The sequence below is a fragment of the Anolis sagrei genome, chromosome 12, assembly GCF_037176765.1.
Source record: "Anolis sagrei isolate rAnoSag1 chromosome 12, rAnoSag1.mat, whole genome shotgun sequence".
NCBI lineage: Eukaryota > Metazoa > Chordata > Lepidosauria > Squamata > Dactyloidae > Anolis > Anolis sagrei.
This window is the reverse complement of record NC_090032.1, coordinates 3,679,991-3,692,987: the sequence shown is the minus strand read 5'-3', so window position 1 is coordinate 3,692,987 and position 12,997 is coordinate 3,679,991. Positions and strand designations below refer to the sequence as shown.

General features: G+C 42.5%; 1 protein-coding gene across 1 annotated transcript; it reads right to left on the bottom strand.

The window, feature by feature from the left end:
• Positions 1 to 1,841: 1,841 nt before the first annotated feature.
• On the bottom strand, positions 1,842 to 12,442 carry LOC137094753 (acyl-coenzyme A thioesterase THEM4-like). Its single transcript, XM_067472662.1, has 6 exons — positions 12,113 to 12,442; positions 11,263 to 11,446; positions 8,082 to 8,250; positions 6,732 to 6,842; positions 4,315 to 4,439; positions 1,842 to 2,935 (listed from the first exon to the last, which is right to left on the bottom strand). The coding sequence occupies exons 1-6, from the start codon at positions 12,440 to 12,442 to the stop codon at positions 2,880 to 2,882; spliced, it is 975 nt and encodes a 324-aa protein (XP_067328763.1). The 3' UTR covers positions 1,842 to 2,879.
• Between the last annotated feature and the right edge of the window lie 555 nt (positions 12,443 to 12,997).

Sequence of the window (12,997 nt, the reverse complement as noted above, 5' to 3'; positions counted from 1 at the left end):
ATAAATAATAATAATAACAACAACAACAATAATAATAATAATAATAATAATAATAATAGGGTTGTTGTAGGTTTTTTCGGGCTATATGGCCATGGTCTAGAGGCATTCTCTCCTGACATTTCGCCTGCATCTATGGCAAGCATCCTCAGAGGTAGTGGATAATAATATTATCCACTACCTCCACTATAATAATAATAATAATAATAATAATAATAATAATAATAATATAAAGTTATAGGTACTGGGATGTATAGGAAAGGTTGTCCCCTGACATTAAGTCCAGTCGTGTCCGACTCTGGGACTTTGGTGCTCATCTCCATTTCTAAGCCGAAGAGCCAGCGTTGTCCATAGACACCTCCAAGGTCATGTCTCCAGCATGACCGTTACCTTCCCGACGGAGCGGTACCTATTGATCTACTCACATCTGCATGTTTTCAAACTGCTAGGTTGGCAGAAGCTGGGGCTGGTAGCGGGAGCTCACCCCGCACTGTTACCTTCCCGCGGGAGCGGTACCTATTGATCTACTCACATTTGCATGTTTTCGAACTGCTAGGTTGGCAGAAGCTGGGGCTGACAGCGGGAGCTCGCTCTGCACTGTTACCTTTCCGTGGGGGCGGTACCTATTGATCTACTCACATTTGCATGTTTTCGAACTGCTAGGTTGGCAGAAGCTGGGGCTGACAGCGGGAGCTCGCTCTGCACTGTTACCTTTCCGTGGGGGCGGTACCTATTGATCTACTCACATTTGCATGTTTTCAAACTGCTAGGTTGGCAGAAGCTGGGGCTGATAGCGGGAGCTCACCCCGCACTGTTACCTTCCCGCGGGAGCGGTACCTATTGATCTACTCACATCTGCATGTTTTCGAACTGATAGGTTGGCAGAAGCTGGGGCTGACAGCGGGAGCTCGCCCCACGCTGTTACCTTCCCGCCGGAGCGGTACCTATTCATCTACTCACATTTGCATGTTTTCAAACTGCTAGGTTGGCAGAAGCTGGGGCTAACAGCAGAAGCTCACACCGCTCCCTGGAATCGAACCTGTGACCTTTCGGTCAACAAGCTTACTAGCTCAGCGCTTTAACCCACTGCGCACTGGGATGTATAGTTCACCTGCAATCAATGAGCACTGTGAACTCCACCAAAGATGGGATTGGACCAAACTTGGCACACAGAGCCCCCATGACCAGCAAAAAATACTAGAGGTCTCTGGGGAAAATTCACTTTAATTTTGGGGAGTTGTAGTTCACCTACAACTTGGGGGAGTTGTAGTTCACCTAGAGCACTGTGAACCCAAACACCAATGGATCTGAACCAAACTTGTCACACAGGCCTGATATGAAATGTGATTATTCACCTTGATTTGGAGGAATTGACATGGACATTTTAGAGTCGCAGGTTCTGGGATGTATAGTTCACCCGCAATCAATGAATGGTCAATGTTAGATTTGCTTTGGGTATTTGGGGTGCTGATTCGGAAAATTGCATTGGATAGACCACATCAGCTCTAGTTTCTTGTTGCAACGGTGAGACCACAGACCACTAGTGGTCCACGGAGCACAGGTTGGGAACCACTGGGTTAGATAAACATCAGGAATAGAAGGATTTCTTTTTCAGTCTGAAAACATTTAAGGAGAGTGGGAACACAGAACCCCCTTTACCGTCTGACCCCAAACCCATTCTGAACCATGGTGTCATGACCTAAACTGTCAGTTGGAACTTTGTCGCGTTCACTGCTGCATGCTTTTGAATGAAACCTTTCCAACTTTGATTGTGAGTTAATTGTTTTGCCAGAATGTTACCGATCTGGACAAACGGAATGAAAACTCCCAACAACGATGTCGTGAAACACAAAAATATAATCTCTAAGAGAGAGGCCCAGAAACACCTCTAGCAATGCCACTCCATCCAAAAATAATAATAATATCCAACTCAAGATGCCGAACAGAAATCTTTAGTTACACATTCAGTAGTCAAAGCATCATATAGACGAGACTGTGCCAATAAAATAAAAGTCATTTCAGGGAAGCAAATCCACCCCATCGTCCCTTATTATCCATCTTAAGAATAATAATAATTATTCAAATAAATAAATAAATAAATAAATAAATAAATAAAGGATTGTTTAAAAAACCTTTTATTTATTTTTCAAAAAGTATTTCTTTGAAAAATAAATAAAGGGTTTTTCAAAATCCACTTATAGTTTTCTCCTTTCGTGCCCTTGTAATAAGAAGTCCACCTTTTAAACGTATCTGTTACCAAAGCTGATTCGATAATACTATTTTGGTCCAAACGGTTCACAGAAGCAGGTGAAGGAAATGGAAATAGATATGGGTTGTTGTGAGTTTTCCGAGCTGTCTGGCCACATTCACACTTGCCTCCAACAGACACAAATTCTTTCTCCCACCCTTTACATTATTCCATAGATATATAAACCTAAGTTGCCTAGTTTCCAACAGACATCACAACCTCTGTCATAGATGGGGAGAAATGTCAGGAGAGAATGCTTCTCGAACATGGCCACACAGCCCAAAAAACTTACAGCAACCCAGTGATTCCAGCCATGAAAGCCTTTGACAACATATTGAAATAGATACGCATTAGTGGTCTGTGTTTCTGAAAAGATCCCAAGAAATCTTAGAGGGAAAAGGAAGCACCGGTACCCGTTTTCGGCCCCGAAAAGGTTATCTTTGCTTGGAAAAGGCCTGGAAATACAATACGAAGGCACGCAAGGTGAACGGATACTCTATATATCAAAACAGGACCAGACTAAGACGGAATGGAAGAGGGCAGGGAGTCAAGTACTGCGTGTCTATGTGAAATGCATCACTTCTTGCCGGACCAAGAATGAGGAGGCAGGAGAGAGTCGGGCAGGGAAATCCACTCAAAGAAAAGAAGGCCCATCATCCCCGGGAGCCTTCTTCGGTTGGATAAACAGACCTAGTTAGAGGCGAGAGAGAAATAAAGAGAAACAGAGAAGAGAGAAAAGGCAATGCGTCATTTGGCCAGGAAAACAGGTTTGTCTCGATACACAATATTTCAAACCATCTTGTGCCGTGAAACCCAAACTGTGGGGAGAGGCAGGCCAGAAATAAAATTATCATCTATTATTATTATTATTATTATTATTATTATTATTACTATTGTTGTTGTTGTTATTATTATATTCTCTCCTTCCTTCTCTATCCTTCTTTCTTTCTTTCCTTTCTCCTTCGTTCCCTCTTTCTTTCCCTCCTTCTCTCCTTTCTTCTCGCCTTCCTTCTTTCTCTACCCTTCATTCTTTCCTTCCTTTTTCTCCTTCTCTCTTTCACTCCCTTCTTCTCTTCTTCCTTCTTTCTCTACCCTTTTCTTCTTTTTTCTCCTTCTCTCTTTCAATCCCTACTTCTCTCCTTTCTTCTTGCCTTCTTTCCTTCTCTACCCTTCTTTCTTTCCTTCCTTCTCTCCTTCCCTCCTTCTTTTCCTTTTCTCTCCCTCCTTTTCTCCTTCCTTCTCTACCCTTCTTTCCCTCTTTCTCTCCTTCCTTCTTTCTCTACCCTTCTTTCTTTCCCTCTTTCTCTCCTTTCTTCTCTCCTTCCTTCCTTCTCTACCCTTCTTTCTTTCCCTCCATCTTTCCTTCCTTCCTTCTCTACCCTTCTTTCTTTCCCTCCCCGAAGGGGACTCAGAGCGGCTTACAATATATATATATATCACACACACACAAACACACAATATATTATATTATTAGCATAGTAAAATATCCGTATTAAATATTACTATATTGTACTATACCATTATATTGTAATATTATTAGGAATATTACACGTAATATAAATATATAATTATAATATATTATTATTATTAGTAGTACTATATTGCATTACATTACAGTAGGAAATTTAGGTACTGCTTTATGTGGGGAGGCTAATTAATTAGTTGAATACATCATAAAACCTTCCAGCAGCGTGCAGAAGAATGAGGAATAGGTCATGAGTTTGAAGCCAGCGCAGGTCAGAGTGAACTCCCAACCATTAATAGTCTAGCTTGCTGTTGACCTATGCAGCCTGAAAGACAGTTGCATCTGTCAAGTAGGAAATTTAGGTACCGCTTAATGTGGGGAGGCGAATTAATTAGTTAAATACGACACCATAAAACCTTCCAGCAGCGTGTAGAAGAATGAGGAAGTACTCTATCAAGGACTTGGTGTCACAAGTGGACGGTGAAGCGGCAGCTCCCCCTGTGGCTAGAATCGAGCATACCCTCATGAAGTCGGAAAAGCTGGAATGTCAAATTGCCTCTGTGCCTGTCTATAGATGTTGTATGTCTAATGGGAAAGCCTGTACCTGTGGCCTCTGCGTGGAGGGTCTTCCTGTTTGCGCTCTGCATGGCTCCGCTCACAAACACCTTCCTGCCTTCCATTCGGTCCACTTTGCTGTTTGCTATTACCACCGAACCCAGGGGGACGGGACTGGGAGGAGAACGAGGAGGAGGAAGAGGGGGAAAGGCTGGTCAGTACAAAATAATAAAAATAATTATTAAAATAGACAATTGGTTAGCAGAACATGAACTGTATTATTATTATTATTATTATTATTATTATTATTATTATTATTATACAAAAAAATAAGCCCACAATATTTTCCCTTCCATTCCTGTCAACAATAACAAAAAAAAACAACTATCATCTCCTATAGAAAGATGCAATACAAAATAAACATATTTTAATAAGTAAATTTGAAACGTTCTCAGTCATTCAAGAGATAAAAGTGAGATACTGTTTATTATTATTATTATTATTATTATTATTGTAATAGGTTATTTTTTCAGATAAAATTAACCTATTACAACAGCTCATGTTCTGCTAACCAATTGACTATTTTAATAATAATCATCATCAATAATAATAAAATATAATACTATAATAATAAAAATGTAATGTTTGTTTGTGGGATGAACAGAACTCAAAAACCACTGGACGAATTGACACCAAATTTGGATACAAGACACCTAACAACCCAATGTATGTCCTTCACTCATAAAAACACTGAAAAACACAGCAGAAGGGACTGAAAAAGCCCCCCAAAACTAAATGATGAAAAGCTAAATGACAGTACAGAAAAAAGAGAAGAGAGAGGGAGGGAAGGAGAGAAAAGAAAGAAAGAAAGGAAGGAAGGAAGGAGGGAAGGAAGGAAGGAAGGAAAGAGGGAGGGAAAAAAAGAAGGAAAGGAAGAAGGAAGCATGGAAGCAAAGAGAGGGGAGGAAGGAAGGAAGGAGGTAGAGAAGGAAGAAAAGAGAGAAAGAGGGAGGGAAAGAAAAAGGGGGAAGGAAGGAAAGTTAGAGAAGGAAGGAAGGAGAGAAGGAAAGAAAAAGGAAAAGAAAGAAGAAAAGAGGAAGCGAAGGAAGGGGGGAAGATGTAGAGAAAGAGGGAGTGAAGGAAAGAGAGAAGGAAGAAAAGAGAGACAGCAGAAGAGAAAGAAAAAGGGGGGAGGAAGGAAAGAGATAGAGATGGAAGGAAGAAGAGAAGGAAAGATGGGAAAGCAGGAAGGAAAGAGGGAGTGAAGGAAGGAGGAAAAGAAGGAGAGAAAGAGGGAAGGTTGGCCACAGCAATACGTGGCGGGTACATAATACCAGCTAATAATAATAATAATAATAATAATAATACAGTTCATGTTCTGTTAACCAATTGTCTATTTTAATAATAATAATAATAATAATAATAATAGTAGAATTACAATTCATGTTCTGTTAATGAACTGTAATTCATTAATTTTTCAGATAAAATTAACCTATTACAACAGCTCATGTTCTGTTAAACAACTGTCTATTTTAATAATAATAATAATAATAATAATGATAATAATAGAATTACAGTTCATGTTCTGTTAACCAATTGTCTATTTTAATAATAATAATAATAATAATAATATAGCTCATGTTCTGTTAACCAATTGTCTATTTTAATAATAATAATAATGATAATAATAGAATTACAATTCATGTTCTGTTAATGAACTGTAATTCATTAATTTTTCAGATAAAATAACCTATTACAACAGCTCATGTTCTGTTAAACAATTGTCTATTTTAATAATAATAATAATAATAATAATAATAATAATATAGCTCATGTTCTGTTAACCAATTGACTATTTTAATAATAATAATAATAATATAGCTTATGTTCTGTTAACCAATTGTCTATTTTAATAATAATAATAATAATAATAATAATCACAATCTATATAAATAAAAATGTAATGTTCATTTGTGGGATTGACATAACTCAAAAACTACTGGATGAATTGACACCAAATTTGGACACAAGACACCTACAAGACTAACGAGTGACCATCACTCATAAAAACATTGGAAAACACAGTGGAAGAGACTTAAAAAGCCAAAAAATAAAACAATACATTACAACACATGCACATAACCACATATATATCCAAATACAGAAATATATACACACATACATATATACACACACAAAACACATATACAGAGACTGGGCCACAGCAACTTGTAAGGAGAGGTGCGTCATAAATAAACATTGTTGTTGTTGTTGTTAAGCAGAGGTTGTATGGAATTTTTCAGATTTTTTTTTTTGATAACAGTTGGATTAGGTCTGTTTTGCAGTCCCTTCCAACGCTGTAATTCTATAGAGATGCTAACTTTATTTACATTTAGTTAGCCTTTTGAATGGCCCAATCCTGACCCCCCAAGCCTTACTTTTCAGGCGCAAGGAAATCATAATTACCTTTTATAATTAACGCTGAGGTTAGCAGTCATCACCCAGGAAGCGGCGCACATCGCCAAAACCCCGAGCATTATGTCCAGAACCGTGGCGATGGAACCGCCGTGAGCGCAACTGGAAAAGGAAACATTTCCTAAATGTAATCAATCTATAACAATCAGATAATAAGGAATATAAGACTGAATATAAATATAAACTTGATTACTTGCAAGCTTACCATTCATAATTAAACGGGACTCAAAAATGCAAACTTTAAAATACAATAATAATAATGTAATGCAATATAATACTATACACAATATTTCTAAGCATCTTGTGTCATGAAACCCAAACTGTGGGGAGAGAGCAGGTCAGAAATAAAATTATCACCAATTAATAATATTATTATTACTACTATTACGAAACAAGCAGGACCGGGTTGTGGCACAGCTAGTTAGTAGCCAGCTGGGGTCGACGTGAGCTCCCAACCATTAATACTCCAGCTTGCTGTTGACCTATGCAGCCCGAAAGACAGTTGCACCAGTCAAGTATTTATTATTTATTTATTTACGACATTTATATGCCGCCCTTCTCACCTTGAAGGGGACTCAGAGTGGCTTACAAGATATATACACATACAATATATTATTAGCATAGCACAATATCAATATTAAACATTACTATATTGTACTATACCATTATATTGTAATATTATTAGGAATATTACATGTAATATAAATATGTAATTATAGTAGCATATCATTATTAGTATTACATTGTATTACATTATAATATTATAATTTAGGTACCGCTTTATGTGGGGAGGCTAATTAATTAGTTAGCAAAAGGTATTTAGGCTTCTAGTTAACGAAGGGAAAGTGTCAGTTAAACGTGGCTTTTGGGAGCACGTTTTGGGCTTCCTGCATCGTGATTTTTGGGGCTTTTGTTTCAGGACTCTGATTTGACCATTGCTTAAGGGATTATGTTTTATGTTTTTACCTGAGGACACATAGAACTGTATTTTGCATTTAATCTTTATCTTTGGAACTTTGCATTGCTTGTTCTATGTTTTTGACTTGGATTTTTTCTCAATAAACTACAAAATATACAGCTTTTGTGTGGTGGTCTTTGGGAGCAAAGTGAAGCCTACTCTGAGTTGCAACAGGGATGGTCTCATTGAAGCGATTGGCTTGACCTTGAAGGAGCTGGGAGTGGCTACCTCTGGCGTGGGCTGGTCCATGAGTTCACAAAGGGTCAGAAGCGACTGAACGAATAAAAAACAAGATACAGAGATGTTTGGGGCTGAAAAAAAAAATCTCCCTTTGATTCACCGGATTCTCCAGCAGAACCTGTTGGGTTTCTTTTCAGCCTTACCCTGGGGGTCCCTCGAGATAAGGGCCAAACTGGAAGACCCCGGCCATTTGTTTCTCCTGCTTGTTCAGGAACATGGCGTATTCGAAGCCCTTGCCTTCTTCGTCGAGGTTCCTGAGGAACTGGCGGGTGCCTTTGTTCTCCTTCAAGTTGTGTTTCTGCATCAGCTCATCTGTGGGAACAGTATAAGGGAGCTATCTCAGAGGAATGGATCCAATTCTCCAACAAATGCTGCTCTGGGCCAGAGTGAGGAGAGAGGGGGCCAGGGGACAGTTCCATCTTGTCTCCTGCCTATGTCATCAGTGGGGGGGGGGGGCTCCCTCCAGCACCAACTGCTGCTCTGGGCGAGAGGGAAGAGAGAGGGGACCAGGGGAGAGTTCCACTTTAACTCCCGCCTATGTCATCAGTTGGGGACCCCTCCCCTCAGCACCAACTGCTGCTCTGGACAAAGAGAAGAGAGAGGGGGCCAGGGGACAGTTCCACCTTCTCTCCTGCCTATGTCATCAGTGGAGGGACCCCCCCCCCCCCCCCCAGCACCAACTGCCGCTCGGGGCCAGAGTGAGGAGAGAGAGGGGGCCAGGGGACAGTTCCACCTTCTCTCCTGCCTATGTCATCAGTGGAGGGACCCCCCCCCCCAGCACCAACTGCCGCTCGGGGCCAGAGTGAGGAGAGAGAGGGGGCCAGGGGACAGTTCCACCTTCTCTCCTGCCTATGTCATCAGTGGAGGGACCCCCCCCCCCCCCCCAGCACCAACTGCCGCTCGGGGCCAGAGTGAGGAGAGAGAGGGGGCCAGGGGACAGTTCCACCTTCTCTCCTGCCTATGTCATCAGTGGAGGGACCCCCCCCCCCCAGCACCAACTGCCGCTCGGGGCCAGAGTGAGGAGAGAGAGGGGGCCAGGGGACAGTTCCACCTTCTCTCCTGCCTATGTCATCAGTGGAGGGACCCCCCCCCCAGCACCAACTGCCGCTCGGGGCCAGAGTGAGGAGAGAGAGGGGGCCAGGGGACAGTTCCACCTTCTCTCCTGCCTATGTCATCAGTGGAGGGACCCCCCCCCCCAGCACCAACTGCCGCTCGGGGCCAGAGTGAGGAGAGAGAGGGGGCCAGGGGACAGTTCCACCTTCTCTCCTGCCTATGTCATCAGTGGAGGGACCCCCCCCCCCCAGCACCAACTGCCGCTCGGGGCCAGAGTGAGGAGAGAGAGGGGGCCAGGGGACAGTTCCACCTTCTCTCCTGCCTATGTCATCAGTGGAGGGACCCCCCCCCCCCCAGCACCAACTGCCGCTCGGGGCCAGAGTGAGGAGAGAGAGGGGGCCAGGGGACAGTTCCACCTTCTCTCCTGCCTATGTCATCAGTGGAGGGACCCCCCCCCCCCCCAGCACCAACTGCCGCTCGGGGCCAGAGTGAGGAGAGGGGGCCAGGGGACAGTTCCACCTTCTCTCCTGCCTATGTCATCAGTGGAGGGACCCCCCCCCCCCCCGCACCAACTGCCGCTCGGGGCCAGAGTGAGGAGAGAGAGGGGGCCAGGGGACAGTTCCACCTTCTCTCCTGCCTATGTCATCAGTGGAGGGACCCCCCCCCCCCAGCACCAACTGCCGCTCGGGGCCAGAGTGAGGAGAGAGAGGGGGCCAGGGGACAGTTCCACCTTCTCTCCTGCCTATGTCATCAGTGGAGGGACCCCCCCCCCAGCACCAACTGCCGCTCGGGGCCAGAGTGAGGAGAGAGAGGGGGCCAAGGGACAGTTCCACCTTCTCTCCTGCCTATGTCATCAGTGGAGGGACCCCCCCCCCCAGCACCAACTGCCGCTCGGGGCCAGAGTGAGGAGAGAGAGGGGGCCAGGGGACAGTTCCACCTTCTCTCCTGCCTATGTCATCAGTGGAGGGACCCCCCCCCCCCAGCACCAACTGCCGCTCGGGGCCAGAGTGAGGAGAGAGAGGGGGCCAGGGGACAGTTCCACCTTCTCTCCTGCCTATGTCATCAGTGGAGGGACCCCCCCCCCCCCCCAGCACCAACTGCCGCTCGGGGCCAGAGTGAGGAGAGAGAGGGGGCCAGGGGACAGTTCCACCTTATCTCCTGCCTATGTTATCAGTTGGGGGACCCTCCCCCCAGCACCAACTGCTGCTCTGGACAAAGTGGAGAGAGGGGGCCAGGGGACAGTTCCATCTTGTCTCCTGCATATGTCATCAGCTGGGGATCCCTCCCCCCAGCACCAACTGCTGCTCTGGACAAAGTGAAGAGAGAGGGGGCCAGGGGACAGTTCCACCTTGTCTTCTGTGCTATGTTAATAATATAATACAATATAAGATAAATGTAATATAATGCATATAATTTCCATAATATTATAATGTAATATAATACTCATAATAATATTATAATAATTATATATTTTATATTACATGAAATATTACTAATAATATTACAATATAATGGTATCGTACAATATAGTAATACATAATACTGATATTGTACTATGCTAATAACATAATCTATTGTATGTATATATATCTTGTAAGCTCTTTCATTTTTCTGCATGCTGCTGGAAGGTTTTATGGTGTCGTATTTAACTAATTAATTAGCCTCCCCACATAAAGCGATACCTAAATTTCCTATTTGAAAGATGCAACTGTCTTTCGGGTTGCATAGGTCAACAGTAAGCTAGACTATTAATGGTCTTACTCGTTTTTCTGTACACTGCTGGAAGGTTTTATGGCATCATACTTCCTCATTCTTCTGCATGCAGCTGGATGGTTTTATGGTGTCATATTTAACTAATTAATTAGCCTTCCCACATAAAGCAGTACCTACATTTCCTACTGTGATGCAATGCAATATAGAACTAATAATAATAATAATTATATATTATTATTATTATTATAATAAATTATATATTTATATTACATGTAATATTACTAACAATATTACAATATAATGGTCTAGCACAATATGGTAATATATAATACTGATATTGTACTATGCCAATAACATAATACATTGTATGTATATTTATCTTGTAAGCCGCTGAGTCCCCTTCGGGGTAGGAAGGGTGGCATATAAATGTTGTAAATAAAGAAATAAATAAATAACAAAATAAGTTTGTTTTGGTTTCCAAACTCATCATAAAGTGAATTTGAGGGGCAGGAGATAGAATGGGAACCACAAACAAAACATTGCCACTTCTGTCCTGACCTGAAGCGTGCTCCCAAGTATTTCGGTAGGAAATCAGCCGTTGCCACGTCCCATCTTTCGTCATCTCTGTGAGCTTATTGTACTGATCCATCATTTCTGGGCTCCAGCTTGAGTTTGGGAGGGAATAGTCCTTCTGCTTTTCAGAATGACAGAGACGGACCTGCGAGGGGCAGGGGGACAAGGCCTGCATGATATACAGGTGGGCACCTTCACATTTAGGGTATTTTCCTCTTCTCCCCGTAAAGAAAAAATATTTAATAATATTATTAATATTTATAATAATATAATACTTAATTTATTATTAAACTAAAAAAAATTAAAATTAATTACAAAATGGCAGCCAGATTGGTTACAGGTATATCTAGGAATGAGCATATCACACCTAAAACTAAAATTACCAAAATGGCAGCCAGATTTAGGAGTGACCCTATGACATCTATACTAACGTCACTTATGCTAAAATGGCTATACTAAAATTAGTTCAAAATAGAGTACCAGCCCATGCCAGAGCTCCCTGTCGGCCGTCATCACCCCCAGCTCCTTCAAGGTCAATCCAGTCACCGAACTAGTTATGAGTCCTATTTATGGGATCCTACTTTGATGAGGCACCAGCCTTCCTTGGCAGAAAAGGTTACAGACCTTGTAAAACTACAACTCCCAGGATTCCATGGCAGCTAAAGTGGTGCCAAACTATGTTAATGATATAATGCAGGTGGTCTCTCGGACCTTGGGGTCCCTTCCAGTTATTTCTATGATGAAACTGAGGACAAAACAATGGAAGTCTCTCTCTAAACCAGGAAGGCAGGTTCTAGATTTCTCTTCGTAGCATCTTAATGGTCCCAGTATTTACCAGAGTCTTTTGCACAGGTGGGATGGAGATGCTTTGGAGGAACCCATCAGCAGGTGATAGATGCAGATCGTATCTTGGGATCGTCCATCGATTAAGTGCTTTCCTCAGTTGGTAGACGTTCCTCAACATGGTGTGTCCCAAGGAAAGTGCCTTCAGATCCGTCTTCAGCTTCGTGTCTGGCTCATCTTGAGAAAGCGAGAGCCAAACGAAGCCAAACCCTGCATGGTGATGGAACCGATTGGTGCCAAATCTTGGGTAATTCTGAAAGGCAAGCAAGTGGTGCAATGGGTTAAACCCTTGTGCCGGCAGGACTGAAGACCGACAGGTCATAGGTTCGAATCTGGGGAGAGTACAGATGAGCTCCCCCTGTTAGCTCCAGCTCCCCAACCAGGGACAGGAGAGAAGCCTCCCACAATGATGGTCAAACATCAAAACATCCAGGAAACGTTTATAATACTAATATTATTAGTATATTACTGCCATATTATTATGTTATTATATTACAATAACTAGCTGTCCCCTGCCACGTGTTGCTGTGGCCCAGTCTGGTGATCTGGAAAATAAAGTAATGAGAAAGTGTTGGTTTCTAATATATGTAATTCCTTTCTGCTTGTGAGTAAACAGTATTTCTTGTTGTTTCTTTGTCAGTGTTGATGTGGAGAGTTTCTGGTATGTCTACTCTGGAATATGCAACATATTGTCCTTCTTTAAGGGTCTCTTTGAAATCTATGATACTATATCTGTATGTGTGTGTGTGTGAGAATCATATCTATCTATCTATACTTATGACTGGATGGCTCTTTGTCAGGAGGGCTCTGATTGTAGTGAACTATAAATCCCAGTAACTACAAATCCCAAATGTCAAGGTCTATTTCCTCCAAACTC